The sequence below is a fragment of the Ailuropoda melanoleuca genome, chromosome 13, assembly GCF_002007445.2.
Source record: "Ailuropoda melanoleuca isolate Jingjing chromosome 13, ASM200744v2, whole genome shotgun sequence".
Lineage (NCBI taxonomy): Eukaryota > Metazoa > Chordata > Mammalia > Carnivora > Ursidae > Ailuropoda > Ailuropoda melanoleuca.
The window spans coordinates 11,342,497-11,365,342 of NC_048230.1; the positions used below are offsets into that span (position 1 = coordinate 11,342,497).

At 36.4% G+C, this 22,846-nt stretch overlaps 1 protein-coding gene across 1 annotated transcript in view; it reads right to left on the reverse strand.

Moving 5' to 3' along the window:
* Window positions 1–2,367: 2,367 nt before the first annotated feature.
* The window catches only part of APPBP2 (amyloid beta precursor protein binding protein 2), a 56,221-nt gene continuing 35,742 nt past the window's right edge, over window positions 2,368–22,846 (reverse strand). The window contains exons 5-13 of the mRNA XM_011230049.3: window positions 20,385–20,553; window positions 16,109–16,198; window positions 14,684–14,751; window positions 14,498–14,603; window positions 13,675–13,799; window positions 11,173–11,258; window positions 9,405–9,595; window positions 7,317–7,482; window positions 2,368–6,333 (exon numbers count right to left, since the gene is read on the reverse strand). Coding sequence (XP_011228351.1) covers window positions 6,080–6,333; window positions 7,317–7,482; window positions 9,405–9,595; window positions 11,173–11,258; window positions 13,675–13,799; window positions 14,498–14,603; window positions 14,684–14,751; window positions 16,109–16,198; window positions 20,385–20,553 — 1,255 coding nt within the window. The 3' untranslated portion in view covers window positions 2,368–6,079. The remainder of the gene's footprint in view (window positions 6,334–7,316; window positions 7,483–9,404; window positions 9,596–11,172; window positions 11,259–13,674; window positions 13,800–14,497; window positions 14,604–14,683; window positions 14,752–16,108; window positions 16,199–20,384; window positions 20,554–22,846) is intronic.

Consider the following 22,846-nt stretch of genomic DNA (forward strand, 5'->3'; position numbering starts at 1 on the left):
ATCATACTCTATCATGTCTTATTTAACTGCTTATGCAATTGGAAAGTTTGTCTTAAAAATTTTAATTGTGGTAATGCATAAAATGTATCATCTCTAGCATACAGTGTAGTATTATGTCCACTGTTGTGTAACCAATCACCAGAACCCTTTCATCTTACAAAACTGAAACTGTACCCATTAAGCAACCAATCCTCATTTTCAGCTCCTTCCAGCTCTGACAACTACCATTCTACTGAGTTTGACCACATAGGCCATGTAAGTAGAACCATACTTCCAGCATATACAGCATACTCTCCCCTCCATTTCATGTCTGGCTTGTATCACTTCAGCATGACCTCAAGGTTCAATGTAGCGTGTGTCAGAAATGCCTTCCTTTTAAAGAAATAATAATTCCTGAATTATTATTTTGAATATTATTATTCAGGATGAATAATATTGCATTGTATGGATGTATCACATTTTGTTTATCCATTCATCCACTGATGGACATTTGGGTTGCTTCCACATTTTAATTATGAATAATGCTACGAACATGGTGAAAGATCCTTTTCAATTCTTTTGAACATATACCCCTAAGAGGGATTGCTGGATCACACGGTAATTCTATTTTTAATTTTTTGAGGAACCACCTTGCTGCTGACCATGGCAGATGCACCTTTTTACATCCCCACGAATAATGCACACGGTCTCCAACTTCTCTACATCTTGCCAACACTTCGTTTTTTTGATAATAATCATCTGATGAGTTTGGCGTTTGCCTCGAATTTTCAAACTGTAGAAATAAATGGGTATAAAGTAAGTGGGTGTGGTTTGCTAACATATTGAGAATAGTATCTGCTACAGAGAAAATTCTGTGTAAAATTTGTTCAATGCACAAATCAGCAACGTTTATAAGCTGGAAAGTTTTAATTCTGTAAGTTACATGATCATAGAGTAATGGCTTTAACTAAGGTTTAAATAAAATGCTGCTTAAGTACCAAGAAGAGGCAACTCAAACTTTCAGGGAAGGCTTCCTTGTCCTTTGAGCTTGACAGATGAATAGAAATTTAGGCAGAAAATAGCATTCCATACAAAAGAGAGAACAGCATGTTCAAAGTCATGGGAATGTAAAAAGAAAAATTTTAAAAAGTCGGTATCACTGCAGGTGCAGGCGAGATCAAACCAGTCCTGATTACTGCAAGTAAGGTGGGGTTTTGTCGAAATGTTTTCTTTATAGTAATTTAAAATTCAGTTTCATTTCCTGCACTAGCTGCTCTGTGCGCTTACAATTCATGCTCTTTCAATGGCGGATTTTCTTAAAGACCTAATTTGACCCCACCATTCATATGAGGAAATGAAACACGAAGAGACTCATAATGACATTTCTCAAATTCCTACTGCTCAGAGGCAGAGCTGGAACGGAAACCCAGATGCAGGGCTCTCCACCATGGCCAGCACAACTTCCTCAGGTCTCCACACCAGCCTCCTGCCCTTCAGACATGGAAGACTAGGGAAAAGAATAGGTGGTTACTTTCATAAAGACTAAAACCCCCTGCATCAATTAACGCACTGCTCTGTGTTTTCCAAAGTAGTTTCACAAGCACCATCTCCAGATGCTGGTACCACGTGTCTCCTCTGCCACACATCTTATTTGTCTTGAACAAGAGCACTTTTGTTCTAGTTCCAACAGTTTCTCTCGCACTGTTCTCTGATAAAAACAGGTTGGAATAATAATCCCAAGTTCCGACCCAAAGTGATCACAACTGAACTGGAAACAGAAACACTACGAATGCAGGAACACTGTATTTATTAGGTCAATAATTCCTTTTTAGCAATACAAGTACAGAATATATCACAATGCTGGTTACAAACATACTTAGTATGGTTCAATGGTTACAAATAATGGTGGGCACTACAAGTTTGTGTAAAGGATGATATGAAAGGTCATTCTGACACAGTGAAGAATTGTCTTAAAAAAACCTATCAATGACCCTAGATATTTCTATAGAAATTACTGTGGCACTATTAGTGGGGATTTTCATGTAAAGAATTGTTAGTAATTTGTTTCATTAAGAGCTCTTGAGCCTATTAAACTAAAATCCCCTGTTGCTTAATAAAGTATAAAAATAGTACTGACTCGGTAATATTTAATAAAATGTAGCATTCGTTCACATCATAAAAGTAGAACTAAATTGAAAAGTTTTAGTTACCATGGCAATGTATCTTTCCATAAAAGGAATATACAGAAATGAGTAATGTTACACAAATGGTACCTGCAACAATTATTTAGTGATCCAACACTTGTGCACCACAAACCAGGTTTTCTAGATATCTATATGTAGCATATATTTTTAATCTTAAATTTTACTTTTGAAAAAAAATGTGCACTTCAACAACCTCACTAAGGCCACTCATGCTATAGATACCTAGGATTGCAATTAATGAATAGTATTAGTTAATAAATCCTAAAGCACACTCCTTCAGATCACCGACAGGGTAAAACCAGTTTTCTGCCTAACACATTCCTGAGATTTGTGGACAACACAACTACTAGTGTTCAAGCTGGAGATTAATCCAAATGTCAGATTAAAAAAAATTTTTTTCCTAGCAAGAACTGAGGTCCTCCAAAGCCAAGAGGTGAAATATATACATTAATTTTTAAAGCAAAAATAAAACTCTTAAAAAAGTTCGTACTTATATAAATAAGTATTTTTCCAGTAGTAACTTTGTCATCCAGAAAAGGAACAGTTTGAAAGCAGCAAGGCTACAAATTCTGGGGAAAAAATAAAGACCAAGTGGCAGTTAAGAATACCTGCTACTAAGCAAACCATTGTTTCAATTTGTAAAGTATGGCCAAAAGCTTTAGTCGTGTTTTAGGCGTTTATACTGTTCAGCACTGATGCATGTAAGGAGCCACCAGATGGCGCTCTCATTTATATATAAGGTAGCAGCCTCTGTACTGAATTTTTGCAACATTATGAACTCTTCCCAAACAGACTAGGAACAAAGGCCTTTGTCAAATCTTTTATTTTCACAAATAAGCACGTACCTGCACAAGGATTATTACAGAGCAACAGCGAGTTTGTTTTTAACCAAGCAGAAACAGAGCTCCAATGACAATAAGGGTCCTAAAGCTTTGGGCAAAGTCGGCTTTGGGGACCCATAAAAACTGTGATCTAAAAAACCCAATTGGTTCTATAACACTGGATGCAGGAGTGACTGACCATCTGCGTGGTACACGAGTATTACAGAGCCCCCTGACGCACCCAATCCGAGCGGCACCAACTTTAGGAAAAAGACTGGGTAAGAGAGAAGAAATGAAAGTTAGGGAAGGATGAGACCTCAGGCCCCTTATTTAACATTACTTTGCTGAACTTCCAGAAAAATCTTTAAGTTGGTCTAGGCTTCCTTACACACAACCCCACCATATGTGAAAAGTTTGTGCAAGCTATTGGTTATTGTGAGGTAAATTTTATTCTTTTCTTTGAGATTCTTTTTAACCCCATAAAGCATGGTAACATTCACCTCTTTCACCTACCCCAAACATCCCTAGGAAAAGGATAAATCTCACGCTTAGAATCATTACGGTATTATTCCTCATCACACCCAGAAGTGATAGCATAATGTTTGTTACATCATTAACAAGCTGTCAATCTCTTTTCTCAGCCTCCAGTGTTTGCATTAAATCAAAGTGTACGGATTTATAGAAAACTACGTTAAAGCAGTGGAAACAAAGGGAAGCTACCAATGTTTTTTAGAAAAACTGGCTGCCACATTGCCACATTATCACCCTGTGATCTTAGGCTTCTAAATATCATGTTGCTTTATCACTGTGTGAGCTAAGCTGAGCTCAAACTGAGTTAAGAGAGGATGAGGCCTTAAGTCATTTGCTTGATTTTATCCTAGGAAATGCTATTATGAGCACAAAACCAAAAGATACAGGTTGATTAAAAAAAAAAAACTTCATATGGAAACGTTAAGTTTCAAAATATTTATTGAAAAACAATTTACCATGACATTCCTATGCCACAAACATACCACAGGACTCTAAATAACCAACAAAAGTATACAAAGCCTATCCTGGAAATATCTTTGGAGGTATTAAATATATAGGCCCGTGAGGATAGAGCTGAGTAACTTAACAAATGTTAGTCCTTGGTCACACAGACTATTTGGTAATTAATAAAGAGGTGCCTCTTGGCATTAGACTGCAATTAACTGGGAGGGGAGGTGCAGGTGTGCCAATGTACTCTTCTTAAAATGAAAAAGAAGGTAATTCAATTTGAGGAATAAACCCAGGTTTTGAAATCAGAATTACAATCTTAGGGTCTGGGCTTGCTTCATCTCTTTATGTACCTCCCCCAGTCAATCCCCTCCTGGGGACTTAAAAACACTGGCTCCTAACTAACGAGACTGCAAATAACAGTTTTAAACAAGATTAGGTTTGGGAAGTTCAAAAAAGTATTTAAAATCAAATTTACCTGAAATCTCCAATTAATTTTTCTGTACTCAATGTGGCAGTTTAGATTTCTTCCCCCCTCCAACCCCAACGTGCATGTTAAAAGAAAACCAAAATTCAACACACATCCACTCACCCATAGACTACCCCAAGCGTTAGCCAAGAGCAACATATCTGACAGCCAAGTCATGAACCCCTGAAAATAGGGGGGAAAACCCTGATTCTTAACTATAGAGGCACCATATAGGCCACTATAGTAAGAATTGAGGTAACAGCAAAAGACCTTTTTGTTTCTTAATTGCTACATGTCATAACTTTTCAAATCTGAATGTTAATTACCTCAACATTAAATAACCTGACTGGCTTAAGATTAAAAAAATCAAAACCCAATAAACAAGAAGACAAGTTAGTGAAACAGATTATATAGTTAGGGGATCTCTGCATTTGATGCTTGAATTTCAAATGAAATGACATAGGTGTACTATTATTTACCATAAAAATGAAGGATCTGTAAGAATTGCTTCTTCCGGGCATTCATTTTTCCATTAATCTGCATAAACCATACAGTAACCTAAAATTCCCACCCATGAGCTACTTCATGACTCTTAGTAAATATACTTGTTAATTGCATTGATTATTAGGGTAACATTTAAAATGAGGGGGATGTTTATGTTATTTATAGACTTGCTTATGGCACTGCCATCTGTGCACACTGACTAAAGCTATGCCACTGAAACCGCCAAATTTCCCTAGTTTGGTGTCTAATTACATGAATATAATTTTTGCATTATCACTTTTCATTATACCTCTAAATGAAACATTCTACTGATAAAAGTATATGCAGGGGCTAAAATAATAACCTAAAGCCTCTGGTCCAAATAACCCCTTTCTACATTATTAGGCTGGTCCTTTTTAGGTCCTCCTGGTCCTGTCAGCAAACGCTATCAGAGCATCTTGCATTGTTGTACCCCAAAACCCTGAAACAACAAAAGGGTTAATAAAATTGCTGGTCTGTCAGCTTTTCTATTACTTACAGATCAACACTGGTCCAGTTCAGATGAGTCTGACAACCCTTCCCTTGTAATGGAGCTCTCGAGTGGTTCTACCCACTTCTCTGGGTAGGGTAGCCAAACCCAAGTCAGGACGTCCCTCTTCCACTAGCACTGTGTTAACTTTCCTATACTGCATATAAAGATTTTCCCCATAAAATTTCTTTACATTACAGTATTGAATACCTCCACAAGGAAGAATATGTTAAAAAGTTGTTAAAATCATCCTTACATAATAAGAATGCAACTCTTTTAAACTCTTAAATAGTTTTATTTAGGGGTTCTTTTCAGGCTTTCTGCAAAATGAATTATTTTTTAAAATGAAAAAAAAAAAAAAGATTTCCTGTTGTTTGTTCTACTAGGTTGAAAATATGGGCCAGACTACTTATACATGCGGTACATGCTGAATATAACTGAATATATGCTTATTCCTACGGACACTCTGCAAGATAGGGATCACCCAAATAGGGTCAATGGACTGGACCAGTGTTTCAATGCAAATTCCAGCCCCAAAAAACAACATGGTTTTGATTTCACAGTATGAATTCCCTGGAATCTGGGAAAAGGTAAATTAGTTAACTGAGGTCCTCCCTCAGCAGCTCGGTCCCTCAACATTCTGAGAAATCAAGAAGGACTGCACCACTTCTTCAGTGGACTGGGGGCTGGTGTTGACATCTTCAAGAGCGTCGGTCACCGAATACTGACGATCTCGCAATCGGTTCCAGTTAGACAGAACATTGTGATATTCAAACACTTTCTCATAATTTCCAATGGAGTTGTAAAGTTTAATGAGACCTCGGTAATCATATTCTAGTCCACTGTAGCCTTCACCAAACAGTTTCTTCCCTGAAAGTAAAACACACATACACATATGCACAGACAAAAAAAAAAAAAAAAGAAAGAAAGAAAGAAAGCTCAAGTAACGGAACAAGAGGTTCTTAAAAGACAACACAAGCTCAATTCTTTAAATAAGGTGGCTTCATTTTATTCCCTAGGCTAAATGAGAAACCAATGAGATTGGGTACCCACAGAGAAGATAAATATTAGAATTAAGAACTTCTGTCCTTTGAAAGGCACCATTTAGAAACAAGCAGCAGAGTGAGTTATCTATCTGCAACATATATAACCAAAAAAGGGCTTGCTGCATCCACAGTACATAAAGACCTTCTATAAATCAGTAAGGAATGACAGACAATTCAATATAAAAGCAGGGAAGAATTTTTTTTTTTTAAGTAAACTCTACCCCTAACATGGGGCTCAAACCCATGACCCTGAGATCAAGAGTCACATGCTCTACCGAATGAGCCAGCCAGGTGCCCCCAAAACAGGGAGAAATTGTAGAATGGATACATAATTATATACTAATCCAATAAAATATTATATGGCACTGGAAATTAATAAGTGATAGTGTTATGGAATAACACAGATGTATTTCACAATTCATGTTCACCAAAAGAAACCAGACCTATAAAAATATACATTGTATGATTCCATTGGTATCACATTCAAAAACAGGTAAACCTCATCTATGATGCTAAAGCCAGAAGAAGGGAGGTAGAGGGTGTAGTAATTACACAACTAATTTAGAATAACTGCTTTTGCCTGTACTTGACACTATGCCTCAACTGTCATACTTTGTACTACTGGATTCAACATCAATAAATCATCTTTAGCAAAATGTTTCAGATGATTTTTGGGTGGCTTTTGGATATGCTTAGCAGCTCTACACTCATTTAAGTTTTCGTAATTACACTTCCCTTACACAACACGTAAGACATGTTGACACGTTGATTTCTAATCAATTGACTAAAAATTTTAAAGTAACATACCAATTGCTATAGATCGCAAATAAAGCTTCTCAGCATTTTCATACTGATTCATGTCATAATTATATAAAGAAGCCAGATGTCCCACTGAAAGTGCCACTTCATAATCTTCTTGACCAAGAAGTTGCTCTTTTATCTGAATTGCTTTGATATGCATTTCTTCAGCTTCCTGAAAAATAATTCAGCGGCTTTAGGCATTAGATTTTACTCTTATATTAACAATTCTCACCCAACGAATAAGACTCTTCCAAATGCCGAAGACATGGATGATGTAAAACAATCAGATCAGAGGACATACTATGTTAACCCAAAAGTTGCCCATGGGAAGCATTACTGGTTTGGAAAGCTACGTACATAAGCTGGTGACAGAAAGTGTCCTATGCCAAAAATGATGAGAAAATTTGTCCTGGCAATAAAAAACTGCTAGAAGAAATTAACATCAAAACTTTCTGAAATGAAAATTATTTCTTTGTTAACATGCTCCAAAATTTAATTGAACCTTGTTAAGAAACTCCTTTATATACTATGTTCAGTTACAAAGGTATACACTTTGTTTTGGAATTCTGACATTTTTATTCCAACAAACAGAACTCAGTTAATTGAGGGATATGTAATGGATTTTCAGGTAAAAAAGAATGTCTTAGGCAGTGACTCTCATCCTTTCCTTACTGTGACCCCATGAACAATATTAAGAATTTATAGCCCAAAAAATTTAAAAGAGAATTCAGTAAATTTTTATCACCACAATTAGTAATACTTGCAATATCTGACATTTCTTGCATACCTATCATGTGCCAGACATTATGCTAAGGGCTACACTTTTTTTTTTTTTTAAAGATTTTATTTTTATTTATTTGACAGAGATAGAGACAGCCAGCGAGAGAGGGAACACAAGCAGGGGGAGTGGGAGAGGAAGAAGCAGGCTCATAGCAGAAGAGCCTGATGTGGGGCTCGATCCCATAACGCCGGGATCACGCCCTGAGCCGAAGGCAGACGCTTAACCGCTGTGCCACCCAGGTGCCCCGTACACTTTTTTTTTTTTTAAATATTTTATTTATTATTTATTGACAGAGATAGAGACAGCCAGCGAGAGAGGGAACACAAGCAGGGGGAGGGGGAGAGGAAGAAGCAGGCTCATAGTGGAGGAGCCTGATGTGGGGCTCGATCCCATAACGCCAGGATCACGCCCTGAGCCGAAGACAGACGCTTAACCGCTGTGCCACCCAGGCGCCCCCACACTTTGTTTTTTTAAGATTTTATTTCTTTATTTGAGAAAGCAAGGGAGAGAGTGAGCATGAGCTGAGGGAGGGGAGAGGTTTTCTTTTCCTTTGCTTTTTTTTTTTTTTTTTAAAGACTTTATTTGTCAGAGAGAGAGAGAGAGCACAAGCAGAGGGAGAAGGCAGCTTCTTGCTGAGCAAAGAGCCTGATGCAGAACTCGATCCCAGGACTACACTTAACATAGCTAACACTATGTTGTTGTTGTTTAAAGATTTTTCATTTATTTTTAGAGAGAGCGAGTGAGAGAGAGAAAGAGACTGTGAGTGTGTGCACAAAAGTTGGGGGAGGGACAGAAGGAGATAATCTTCGAGCAGACTCCCCGTTGAGTGGAGAGCTCAACCAGGGTTCGATCTCACAACTCATGATATCATGACCTGGGATGGATGTTCAACCCAATGAGCCACCCAGGCGTCCGTTTTTTTAAATTTTTCTTAGGTTTTTATTTAAGTTATCTCTATACCCAGCATGGGGCTCGAACTCACAACCCTGAGATCAAGAGTCACATGCTCTTCTGACTGAGCCAGACAGGCGCCCCGCTAATAGCTATGTTTTAAGTCTAACTTATACTAACCATATTAGCCTTTATGGTTTGATATTAAGTCTTATTTTTCCATGGCTTGGATTTTGAGTTTTATTTGTATTTTGCCTCTTGTTTTATACTACCTATTTTCTCAATTCTTTTGTGGAATAAGGTAGGAGTGTAATAAATATACACTTTATTAGTGAAGATTACTGAAGATGTATTATTTAAGATTATACTTTATTACCTAAAATTATTTAATGAGAGAAAAAAATAGCAAAATATGCTTCTACCTTAAATTTTCTCATTGACTGGTAAAGTCTTCCAAGGTTTCCATAGTGTTTTGCAGTCTGTACATTAAATTCCCCAAAAGCTTTTTTAGCTAGTTGGAGTGAAGACAGGTGCAAATCATGAGCTTCTTGAAGCAGCCTCTGTTCAGTTTCTTTATTGTGACAGTCAATCGCAATCTCCTCTAAAATAAGAGCTGATTAAGAAAGCAATAACATTAGCATACTTCCAAACCATCTATCAAAGCTAATCAGAGCATGTAATTTAAAATTAAATTCTATAAATGTCTGTGGTTATGATTTAGAACTGGTAAGGATGAATTCCACGTTAATGAAAAAATATACTTTTGGGGGTCATTCTAGTTTGCACAGTATAATGAACTTCAAATTTTAAGAAAAACAATGGTATACATCAAATATTTTGCAGAATTTCTGCTTTACTAGACTATTAGATTTTGCTGATGTCAATTTCTTATTTAAAGCAATGTAAGACAACAAGGCAAAGGCAAAATTTTAAAGTTATGAAACTGTGTCAAGAAGTACCTAAGCACTGTTGAACATTTTGAAACCACACTCTATAAAATATAACCTTTAACCAAATACAACTAAAAGAACTTGTTTCCTCCTACTCACTTGACCAACCAAATCAGGAAAGAAGACAGCACAATTTCAAAGTTACATACAAGACTTTCAAATTCCACTTAAAGTCTTAAAAATACATTTTCTTTTACAAGGTAATTTTATTTCTAGGAAAATCGTCCATATGCACAAAAGTAAGAGGTTTAGTTCACTGTAGCATTTTTAAAGAACAAAAGGATATATATCTGCATGTACTGCAATGAAAAAGTGTTCATAAGGTATTAAGTGAAAAAAAGCAGAATACAAAACTAAAAAAAATCATTCATTATTTGGAGAAAAAAAGTCTAAAAAATATTCACCAAAATGCTGAATCTGGATTGGTGGGATTTCAGGTGACTTAATTCATTATTTTCTTTTTTCTAACTTTTAATTTTTACAACAATTATGTATTACTTGTGTAATTTAAAAATGCAAACCTAGAGGGGGGAAAAGAACCAGGTCCCATTGAAAAAAAAAAAAAAAAAGAAAGAACCAGTTCCAGAATTAAGGTAAAATTTCTCTAGTATGCATGGAATTACCACATGGGTGACCCAATCATGTTGGCAAAATAAATGCTTTTTAAATGAAAGGGCTTTGGAAGTGATTTAGAAGAAAAGTTAAAATAAGAAAAGAAGAAAGCGGTATTTGGTAAGGGCCTTGCAACATTAAGGGTAACCTGATAGAAAGCTGAATTTCAAAATCCTGCACTCTAAAGCTGATGGTACGTGAAAAACCCATGTTACTGTGCAATAATCATGTTACTCTTTCTTTCATCCTCCCCTCAAAAGAAATGAACGAATGAAGGCATGACAGAGAAGAAAAGGGGCGGGGGGAGGAAGGAAGGAAGAAAAAAAGCAACAAAAGATATTCTGGCTTATTAACAATGCTATACGAGAGAAGCGAACCTTTTATCTTGAACCACTGGAAATTATTAAGTAGAGTTACAGGCAGATATTTTAAATCAGTGACTTGGCTATCTTAGTAATATGCAGATATAGTCTAATCCTATGCTACTACCCAAAGAAATAAATCACCCTTCTTAAAAATATATATCATTAAAGTACATGAGACTAGACATCTGTTACAACGAAGGCAAAAGAAATCTAAAAATATATATATATATACACATATACTGGAGACTAATTGCAAAGGGTACCTTTCACCCTCTTTGAAGAAGCCAAAAGAAGATGATCTTCAGGTAGGATGTGGGTAATTATACCAATAGCTCTTTCTGCATGAAATCTGTAATACAGACAAATATATTCTCGCATTTTTTAGTTACAAATGATTACAGGATTAAAAAAAAATCACAACTTATAATACTGTGGTAAAGGTACTGTTTTTTGTTTTTTAAATTTCTAATCTGTTGTGGACTGAACTTCTTAAATATCTACTGGATTTCCATCTCCCACAGAATAAATTGTGAAGCTGTCATCATAGCTTACAAGGCTCATCATGTTCTTTCCCTGGGCCACCTGTCTGACCTCATCTACCTTTTTCAGAAACAGCCCTCTCCTCCTCCTCCAGCCACACAGCCTCGCGGTTTTCTGAACATGCAAAGCATACTTTCACCTGGGACTCTTGCACCTGCTTTACCGTCTCTATGGAATCCTATCCCCCTGCATGGCCCACTCTTCAATGAAAAGCCTTTCCAGACTAGCTTTTACAAAAGTCCCTAAAAAATTTACCAGAGCTCTTTACTCTTAGTTTCCTTATTCTTCTTCACATAGTAGGTATTCTCAGCTGGTATGTCTAGTTATTTGTTTATGGCCCGTCTCACCAAACAGAAGGTAAACTACCTGTCTATTTTATCTACCAGTTTCTTTCAAATAACTCCAAGTCTTCTATCCCCATCTGCCAGGTAATTATTAATTTTCTCAGATCTGTTTTCCAGTTCACTACTTGTCTTTTTAGTTGTTTTCAATGTGCTGTTGACCTTGTCTACGGAGTTTTAATGTCAATGACTACTTTCTAACTACTTCATTTTATTTTTTATAACAACTCTTACTGAGATATAATTCATACCACACAATTCACCCACTAAAATGTACAATTCAATGGTTTTTAGTATATTCAGAGAGTTGTGCACCCATCACCACAAGCAATTTCAGAGTATTTTCATGACCCTAAAAAGAAACACTGGCCCATTAGTAGTCTCTCCATTTTCCTCCAACCCTATCAGCCCATGACAACCACAAATTTATTTTCTGTCTCTTATAGATTCGCCTAATCTGGACATCTCATATAAATGGCATCATACAATACGTGGTCCTTTGTGACTAGCTTCTTTCAATCAGCAGAATGTTTTCAAGGTTCACATCCAGGTTGCAGCATGTTATCAGTTGTTTTATTTTTAAGTCTGCCCTTTCCCCCCCTTTATTTTCCCTCCAAAATAGTACTGATTCCTTCTTTTACATCAGGGTCAGCAAATTTTTTCTGTAAAGGGCCAGACAGCACATATTTTAGGCTGTGCGGGTCACACACTCTGTCTTAACTACTCAACTCTCCTGACAGGGCACGAAAGCAGCCATAGACAATATGCGAGTGACCGAGTATTGCTATGTTCCAATAAAATTTTATTTTCCCTGCAGGCCACAGTTTGCTAACCCATTTTATAAACTTAATCATTTAAGGATACTTACTTTATAGTATCAATCAAGAAGTTCTGTTACCCAATATTCTTTGGGTTCTAATCCTACTTGTTACATCTGCTGATTCTCACTCATAGAAGAAATGTTTCCTTACTTCATTTCAAAATTTTTGAATGGTGAGTTCATCTTAGGTAGAGCTAGATCTATGGAAAGTCTGTTTGGTTTGGGTTGAGAATTTCCAAGAGTTTTGCATTTTCTCCCAATAGGTATCTCAGCAGAACTAGCAGTCCAAAAGTGCTTCTTAATGTCTTCCTCAGTTTGGGGGTTCCTGAATACATGATGCAGTTATAAATTCCACTATGAGGTTCCAGTTTTGTTTAACTGAGAGCCCAACCTGAGGTGAGTTTCTTTGTCCTCTTTCTTGCCAGTGGGAATTTTTTTTCCCTCCTAGTCTCCCCTTTCCCTGATGGTGCAGGCTTGATCTTAGCTTCAGCTGAGGGTTTCAGTTCTAACTCACAGTTTCCTGTGGACTAAATGCCTTATCTCATAAACTCAGGATTACTGTCCAACCAAGGCTACAGAAACTTCTAAGCTTTCGCATCACCCCAAGCAGTTATACCACAGCTCATGCCTACCCTATTGGATTTTAGTCCCTGAGTGGCCCTTGGGAATTTCTTTCTTTCCCAAAAGCTCAGTTTTGCATTTACAAAGACAACTGTTATATTTTACTCAGTATTTCTGCATACTTGGAGCAAAATGTTCTTAGGTTAAGTCGTCACTTAGCCAGAGGCTACTGTATTACTCAAAAAAAAATTACTGAAGTATTCAGAAGATAAGCCATATTCCTTATGAAGATATATAACTCTCAGTATTAAACCACATAGCATTTAAATAAATGGCTTATAAATTGGTACAATTTTAAATGACTTCAGGAACATTTTAGGCATCTTGTTAAAGCTCTAGAACACAAATCTAATTCATAAATACATTAAATACTACTGCATTAGGAAAAACAAAACAATAGCAACAGCATTTAATCACTCACTGAGAAGGAACGTGGAACTTACAGAGCATTGTCGAATTTCCCAGAGCTATACTGGTGAACATAAGAAGAATAAGCCAAGTCTTCATGAGCTGTTGCTACATGGATATTTTTGCCACCAAACACTGACTGCCGAATGTCAAGTGCTGCCTGAAAAAGTCATGAAAATAATTCTTACTATAAATCCTTAGAAAACACTACCCAGTTAATATTAAGCATCCTAGAAATTTAAATGTATGTTCTACATATCAATACCATCAGTTCTGAAGCAAAAGTCCTGCTATATTTAAATCACAAGAGAACATAAAAGTCACCAAAGGCCTGATTTTCTGAAGACTGAGTCTAACTTAAAAGACAATGGTTTCATAATAAAAATTATTCATATGTCTGAGAATCACAGCAGTGTTTTTCTATGTCCTTCTTCATAAGTGAACCATAAAATCAAGGATACCTTGTCCAGAGTGATGGTGTAAGACATTTACCTAAGAATGACTAATATAAGGCCTAATATAATTGTTATCAACCCTCCTTGCTATTACAAAGACAGCCATAATGACTCATGCTAAAACAACAATGAAGACAAGTCATCATCTGGGCAAATGAAAAATGGAAAAGTACTCTTATATATGAGTCCACAAGCCAAAAATTCTTTTACTCGATAGTTCTCTGTAATTCCTAAAACATTCACTTCTAATCCTTCCACATATTATTTGGTATAAGAATGTTGTCCCATATATGAGAATGGGCTCAGAAAGAGTTGTTTTTAGAGTGGGTTATATACCACAAACAAATACAGGTCAGCATGTCAATTGAGGTTGAAAGAAAAAAAGCATTAACTATTAACATACCTGATAAATTGCAACAGACTGACAGATATTATCTACATTGAGTAAGTAGAACCCATAATCTAGCAGTGTATCAGAATATTTTGGGTGTTTGGATCCAAAATGATCCCTATAAAAAGATATAAAACTATTAGGATATAAAGCAGGGAGAGACAATTTGAAATGGTATTTTTAGTAAAAATCACCTACCGTGCCAAATACACTGCATGTTTAATTAACTGTTCTGCTTTCTTAAATTCACGTTTTACAACACAAGCCTAAGGATAAAGTGAAAAATTATTAAATAACTCTCAAACAGTTAATTAGTGTGCTAAAATAAGTACAGATTATATAGTCAGACTATGATGGTTAAAAAAAAAAAAGCCATCCTCAAACATAAATAGAAGGGTTCTATATGTAATTTCTTCCCTTCCAAGTACTCGAAAATTCTATTATAAACAGATCTGTACATATCCTGGAAAATTATAAAGTTTAAAATTTTGACATTCATGCCCAATACAAACCTGTTACAACAAAGTTACCTTACAAAGCTGGTATGCTTCCATCCTTCCAGATTACATAATAAATAAGTGGGGGAAGGGTTCAACTTAGTATTTTCTAAGCTACTTACTTATATCCCAGTTCTAGAGTGGCTTAAATATCTTATTTTCATCTCTTAGTTTTAAAATGCAGAGAATTTCAAGTTTCTCTATTTTTAAAATATTTTTATTCATGAAAATAGCCAGCAGTTTTCAATCTCTGATTTTATCTGCATACAGAAATAGAAATCTTGTACATAATTAAACTGTCTTTACATTAATGAGTATATCTAATGTTTTAAATTAAAAATGTATTAATATCTCTCTTCTAGCTCCGATAATAATCTGAATAGTTATGCTATGTACTTGTCTAAAATAACTTATCTAATAAGTTTCATAGAAATCTTAGACTCTTCTAAATCTATAATTTTAGAATCTTTCTTCTAATTGAAATTTCCATAATTAAAACCAACCAAAATGAAATATTCAAAATCAAAAAAACTCTGGGTAGAAAGAATAAATTTGAAAAGCACATCAATGCTTTAAAACCTCAGTACACCAAACCAGTAACTTAAAAATAAATGGCTTCAAAGAGTGAATGCATTTATCTATAGAATAAGAACAAACTAAAGGGAAAATCAAGTAAATGCCACCCAGCAGCTTAAGTACAGGAAGCTGTGCCATTGTGAGGCTGCAATACTATCACTCAGAGATTAAATACTAGGCCAGCCTTTAGGAGAAAAATGACCGAAGTCCATACAATTGTGGCATGAGGAATTCATGTTGCTGGAAAGGTTAAGAAAAACAAAAGCAAACTCATGCTAGAATAGCACCAAAATACTGCCTCAATCTGTAGTTCAGTGAGCTGAATTATCAAAATGATTTTTTTTATGGGTGTTCTGGGTATAGGAAAATTTGCTCAATTCTGTATGTAGATAAAATCTGATTTCTAAGACTGAGCACAGAAACTCAGAAAATAAATCTTGTTAGTCCATGGAGTATGCACTATCTAACTTGTTAAATAACAGGTTAATTAAAACAAATTTAAAGCTTGCTAAATTCTATAATTCATTAATAATTTTAACATCATATTCACCTTAGAAGCCTGTCTTAAAACATCCACCACAACTTTGACTGGTAAGCCCACTGTGATTTCTTTCATTGCCTCGATGCACCATTTGTAAGCCTAAAAAAAAAAAAATACACAGAAGAGCAAAAACTGATAAATCAAACTGACAATATTTAATGAAATGACTGTGTATCCTTCTCCCAAACTTTCAAGTACCTGAATAAGAATACACACACAGTATTTACAGTTACAATTTTCTGAGACTAAGTTTTCTTGAAAGTGTAAGTTTGTTACACTTTTCTTTGAATAAGTGACACACAGGAAATCAGGGGCATGTTCTCTCTTGCCCACAAGCCTTTGCATATACCGTTCCCTCTGCCTTATGTACATTCCTCTTTCCTGAACTAAATCCACATAACTTACTTTCCAGGTTTCAGCCCTAGATTAGGCTTCCTGTACTTACTTTACCTACTGTAATGCTTATTATTTTCTATCTTAATTGCCTGTTTAGTTGAGTGCTTACTTTGCGAGAGTTATTGTTCTAAGCACTTCATGTGCATTAACATACTTGACACACCAGTCCTATGACATTCATACTATTATGGAAAACTGAGGTGCAGAGAGGTTAAGCACCAGTACATGTGCTAGCACCTAGGTATCTACTGGGAAATAAAATCTAAGCTGTCCTGGGGCGCCTGGGTGGCACAGCGGTTAAGCGTCTGCCTTTGGCTCAGGGCGTGATCCCGGCATTGTGGGATCAAGCCACATATCAGGCTTCTCCGCTGGGAGCCTGCTTCTTCCTCTCCCACTCCCCCTGCTTGTGTTCCCTCTCTCGCTGGCTGTCTCTATCTCTGTCAAATAAATAAATAAATAAATAAATAAATAAATAAAATCTTAAAAAAAAAAAATCTAAGCTGTCCTTCCTCTCCTAGTGCTTAGTGGAAGGAAAAAAAAAGCGAAACAAATTACTCTGGATAGTAAGAACTGTTTCAAAGAAACAAAAAATTATAGGGGTGCCTGGGTGGCTCAATTGGTTTAAGTGTCTGCCTTCAGCTCAGGTCATGATCCCAGGGTTCTGGGATTGAGCCCCACTTCGGGCTTCCTGCTCAGTGGGGAGCTTGCTTCTCCCTCTCCCTCTTCTCTTCTTCCCTGCTTGTGCTCTCTCGTTCTGTCAAATAAATAAATCTTAAAAAAATAATATAAAAGAATCATAAGGAATGGGGGGAGGAAAAATTAAAAATATTAAAAAATAAACGTTTTCCTTTGCAAGCTTCCTTCTCTTCCATTCCACCTAAAAGATTCAGAAGCTATTTTGATGTAAAAATGAAATGTATGTGATTTAAGCCAAAAAACCGGGTTTGTATTTAAGATGTTAAATAAGCAGATTTTGTTTCAGAGTAGTAAGTTAAAATCTTTAGAACTGTACTAGACTGTAGTACTTCTTTAAAATATTTACTTCCTCGGGGAAGGATATACTTCCCTTCCACATTAAAGATGACAGTGGTCACGTGACTTCCTTTGGTCAATTAAAAAATTAATTAAAATATCAGGGCGCCTGGGTGGCACAGTCGTTAAGCGTCTGCCTTCGGCTCAGGGCGTGATCCCGGCGTTATGGGATCAAGCCCCACATCAGGCTCCTCCACTAGGAGCCTGCTTCTTCCTCTCCCACTCCCCCTGCTTGTGTTCTCTCTCTCGCTGGCTGTCTGTCTCTGTCAAATAAATAAATAAAATCTTAAAAAAAAATTATTTAAAATATGAAAGTGAAATGAAGAATTTCTGGGAAAAAGCTCTAAGGGCAAGTAGTACTTTCTCATGATGTTTTTGCCTCTGCTCTAAGGCTGGTAATATTTTAGAGAGAGGATGCTCCATCACATGGGATTTTGATCAAAGTGTAAACAGAATGTTAAGCAGAGCCACAAGCATCCCAAGACAGTATGTAGCATGAGCAAGAAATAAACTTATTTTTCCATGTCACCGTTATTTTGTCAGCAAAGCCTAGGCCATGTTAATATCAAAATATGGTGATAATTCATAAAACTATATCCTCAATATTTGTGTACTTTTCTGTAGCTATCAATGACAAACTTATCTACATTTAAAAAAAAAGGGGGCGCCTGGGTGGCACAGCGGTTAAGCATCTGCCTTCGGCTCAGGGCGTGATCCCAGCATTGTGGGATCAAGCCCCACATCAGGCTCCTCCGCTATGAGCCTGCTTCTTCCTCTCCCACTCCCCCTGCTTGTGTTCCCTATCTCGCTGAATGTCTCTGTCTCTGTCGAATAAATAAATAAAATCTTAAAAAAAAATAAAAATAAAAATAAAAAAATAAAAAAAAAGATTTTGTTTATCTGTCAGAGAGAGAGAAGAGAGCACAAGCAGGGGGAGCGGCAGGCAGAGGGAGAAGGCGGCTCCCTGCTGAGCAAGAAGCCTGGTGTGAACCTCGATCCCAGGACCCTGGAATCGTAACCTGCGCCGAAGGCAGACGCTTAACCAACTGAGCCACCCAGGCGTTTCGAAACTTACCTATATTTAAAATAAACTATCTGGGGCGCCTGGCTGGTTCAGTCGGTAGAGCATGTGACTCAATTTTGGAGTCATGAATGCAAACCCCACACTGGGTGTAGAGCTTAAAAAAAAAGGTGAGTTCCTATGCATGGATATATAAAGATGGTGGGGCACCTGAATAACTTTTAAGGTAGGCATTTCTAATACTCAAACTGTTGTATATTGCACTCTCATTTCCAGTTAAGTCAGCTATCCACACAAAGGCCTTCTACGAATGGGGTTCTTTGTTCTTGGCGTGTGAAAATAAAAGAAAGAGGCCAAGTTCTGTATTTGCATTGATAAGCTATGGAACAACTACTGCACACAAGGAGCAGCAAAATGATCAATCAACAGAACTAATTCAGCAGACATAGGAATTCATCAACAAAAATAACCGGAAGAACATACCTAATATCGCCCTAAGAAACTGTAGGCATGCTGATAAGGATTTTAGGTTTTTACATAAATGCAGATTTGATGCCTTCTTATATGGATATTAAGAATGATCCAACATCACTTTATAATCATTTTAGAATTTTCTAGCTTTACCTCTAATATAATTTTCCTTTATTATTTATTTTTTTATAATTTTCCTTTAAATATGGAAATATTAATGGGGCAAAAATCAAGATGGGGATAATTATAAAATACGAAAGCTAAATGACAGCTATGTGGCAACATAAAATAATTACAATATTCTTCCATAAAGAAAACAGCCAGGTAAAGGAATTAAACAGACATAGTTCACTTCTCAACTATATATTCATTAGCACTGAAGCATGAAATTAACAGCATAAAGACAGGAGTGAAACTATCTTTCTTACAAGGGAGAGGAAAGAGCAAAACAATGCAAAAAAGTATAAATAAAATCTAGCTTCACATTAAAATGAATGCTTTCAAGTTCTGAGAGTTCACCCAGAGCTACACATTCAATAAAAAAGCATCTATTAAGGGTTCAAATTGACAGAACATGAAAATAATTTAGATAGAGCTATATTTGGTCAAATTAAAAACAAAAATAGACCATAAAACCAGATGTATGTATGTTTAAAATACATCTCACAGTTTACTCTTTTTGCCTCATTTTAAATATTCCATTACAAATGTGTACTGCTTTAAGAAAACTTGGTATGAGGGGCGCCTGGGTGGCAGAGCGGTTAAGCGTCTGCCTTCGGCTCAGGGCGTGATCCCGGCGTTATGGGATCGAGCCCCACGTCAGGATCCTCTGCTATGAGCCTGCTTCTTCCTCTCCCACTCCCCCTGCTTGTGTTCCCTCTCGCTGGCTGTCTCTATCTCTGTCTTATAAATAAATAAAAAATCTTTAAAAAAAAAAAAAAAACTTGATATGTGAAAATAAGATCTATTAAGACAAATACAAGATTATATGATTTCTCCTTCTTTTAAAAATGAGCTACAGCTCAATGAAACAATGTTACAGTAGTTTCAGGGGTACAGCATAGTGATTGGACAATTTTATACATTATGCTATGCTCACCACAATAAATGTAGTTACCATCTGTCACCATACAACATTATTACAATATTATTGACTATATTCCCTATGTTGTACTTTTCATCCCTATGATTTTATTTTCTAACTGGACGTTTTGTACCACTTAATACCCTTTACCTATTTCGTCCATCACCCCCTGCTCAGGTTGCTCTGGTTTTTTGCTGTTGTTGTTTATCTGTTTCTTTTGATTTTACCTTCTAAACATAGCTACTTGCTGATCACAATGAAATGCACTTCAGAACACTCACCTCATCATAGTGACTTTTTGCAAAGAGTAGTGCACACAGTTCTCCATATAGTGCAGCTTTGTTTGCTTGCTGGCCATGTTTTGAGAGTTTATCCATGTAAGTCTGAGCTAACTTAAATGTTTCTTCACCCAAGTGATATTTGCAGTTTCCATTTCGCACATGAAGCAACCTGCAAAAGCAGAAATAACATTCCTTTATTTTTGATATTTCCAGCATGGTCCTCTTACAGATCACCAATTAGTACCCAAATGAGTTAAGGAAACTAGATGCAAAAAGTGAGGCAGCACTGGAAAACAACGGTCTGGCCCAAACCAAGACTGACTGAAACACACAAAGAGTATATGCTCTTTCCGGAAAACTACCTATGATTAATCTCACCCAACTCTTGATTCTTTTTCTTCTTTAAATATTTTGTATACTTTGTACACTCAGTGTGATACAACTAATGCTTAACTCTTTTTGTTCCAAATTCAAAAGTAATGCAGTCTCATTACAAAAAATTTAGAAAACAATGAAAAAAAATAAAATCAACACGAAATACTATTACCTACCATTACTTTCCATTCTTTTTTCTAGTATATTTGTGCAACACTTGATCAGTAATCTCATCTCATGTTGCTTCATAAATGCTCATTTTTTGTTACCTTTCCAGTAAGGTAAGTTCAATGAAAATAGTGGTAATTGTCTCCTATTTCTTTTAAAACCTTTGTCTTCTATGGTGGAAAAATACAGAGTTCTTCACGCAGAGTAACTGTAAAACCATGTTAGACCATCTAATGATATGCAAGCGTAGTAGGTCAGACTGTGATACCAACAGGCTACACATTGTACAGACTATGTAAAACAGAACAGTGAGGACTGGACATGTATTTGTGTTATCTATTATAATGCTGGCTAGGACATTACGTGCATGTATCATGACAATACAATTTTCTGAAAATGCTCAGCCTTGAGAGGGAAAAGAGTATAAAAATCATTTAAAAGAATCCAAGTATGGAGAATCTGGGGGGAAAAAACCAGATACTTAAAACGTATTTTTTTTCTATCTACACCAAAAACATTAACAGATCAATGACCCAGGATGAGAAACATCTAACAATCTTCTAATCGCTATCATTTCTTTGTACAGTCAGGGAAAACAGATGGAATAACTCCAAATGAACTAAGACTATTCAATAAGTGGCAGATACTATACAATGCCAGTGTGCATCCTTCCAACACTCACCATATAGTTATCTGCTTTTAGAAAAGACTAAAACACCCTCAAGCAAAACAATATACTAAGGTTAACCAAAAATTCTGAATGGAGTACCTTTTACAATACCAAGTTCCAACTTAAAACAGAAATACATGTAGTAATTTTCAGGCTACTCTAGAATGGTGAGTTGATTGGATGTATATTTTTATACAGACATACAAAAGTAGAAAAATGTTTTGGTATACAGAAAATGTTTCCTGCTAAAGTAAGTTTTACTGATAAAGAATAAAGAGACAATGTCACCTGACTGCCAAACGGCTGATCTAATAACCAAGAAGTTTGCAATGACCTGTCACAATAGAAACCACATGTAGGAAAATAGAACTGAAATCTGTAAAAGATTACCTGAAAAAAAAATACGTAGTTCATATGATGAAGTTTTGGAAAACTCTTACAGTCAATTATTGACTGAACACCTATTATGTACCAGTCATTTTTCTAGGTGAAAGGGATATTGTGCTAAACAAGACCATAAGCAACTTCAGTCTAGGGGGAAGGAGTATTAGGATAGGCAGACAAACACACCAATAAGTAGGACTTTCATTTAAAAGTAAATGCTATGGGGACGCCTGGGTGGCTCAGGCGGTTAAGAGTCTGCCTTTGGCTCAGGTCATGATCCCAGGGTCCTGAGATTGAGCCCCACATTGGGCTCCCTGCTCAGCAGGGGACTCTGCTTCTCCCTCTCCCTCTGCCCCTACTCACTCATGTTCTCTCACTCACTCTCTCAAATAAATAAATAAAATCTTTAAAAATAAATAAATAGGGGCGCCTGGGTGGCACAGCAGTTAAGCGTCTGCCTTCAGCTCAGGGCGTGATCCCAGCGTTGTGGGATCGAGCCCCACATCGGGCTCCTCTGCTGAGAGCCTGCTTCTTCCTCTCCCACTCCCCCTGCTTGTGTTCCGCCTCTCGTTGGCTGTCTCTATCTCTGTCAAATAAATAAATAAAATCTTTAAAAAAATAAAAATAAAAATAAATAAATAAAAATAAATGCTATGTATATCATAAAAATAGGGTAGTATGATTAGGAGCCTCTTCCTTTTTTAAAAGATTTTATTTCTTAAATAAACTCAAACTCACAACCCTGAGATGAAGAGTTACATGTTCTGACCGAGCCAACCAGGCATCCCATGATTAGGAACTTCTTCTTTTTCAAGATTTATCCATTTACTTGAGAGAGAGACTGCGTGCATGCGTGCTCACAAGG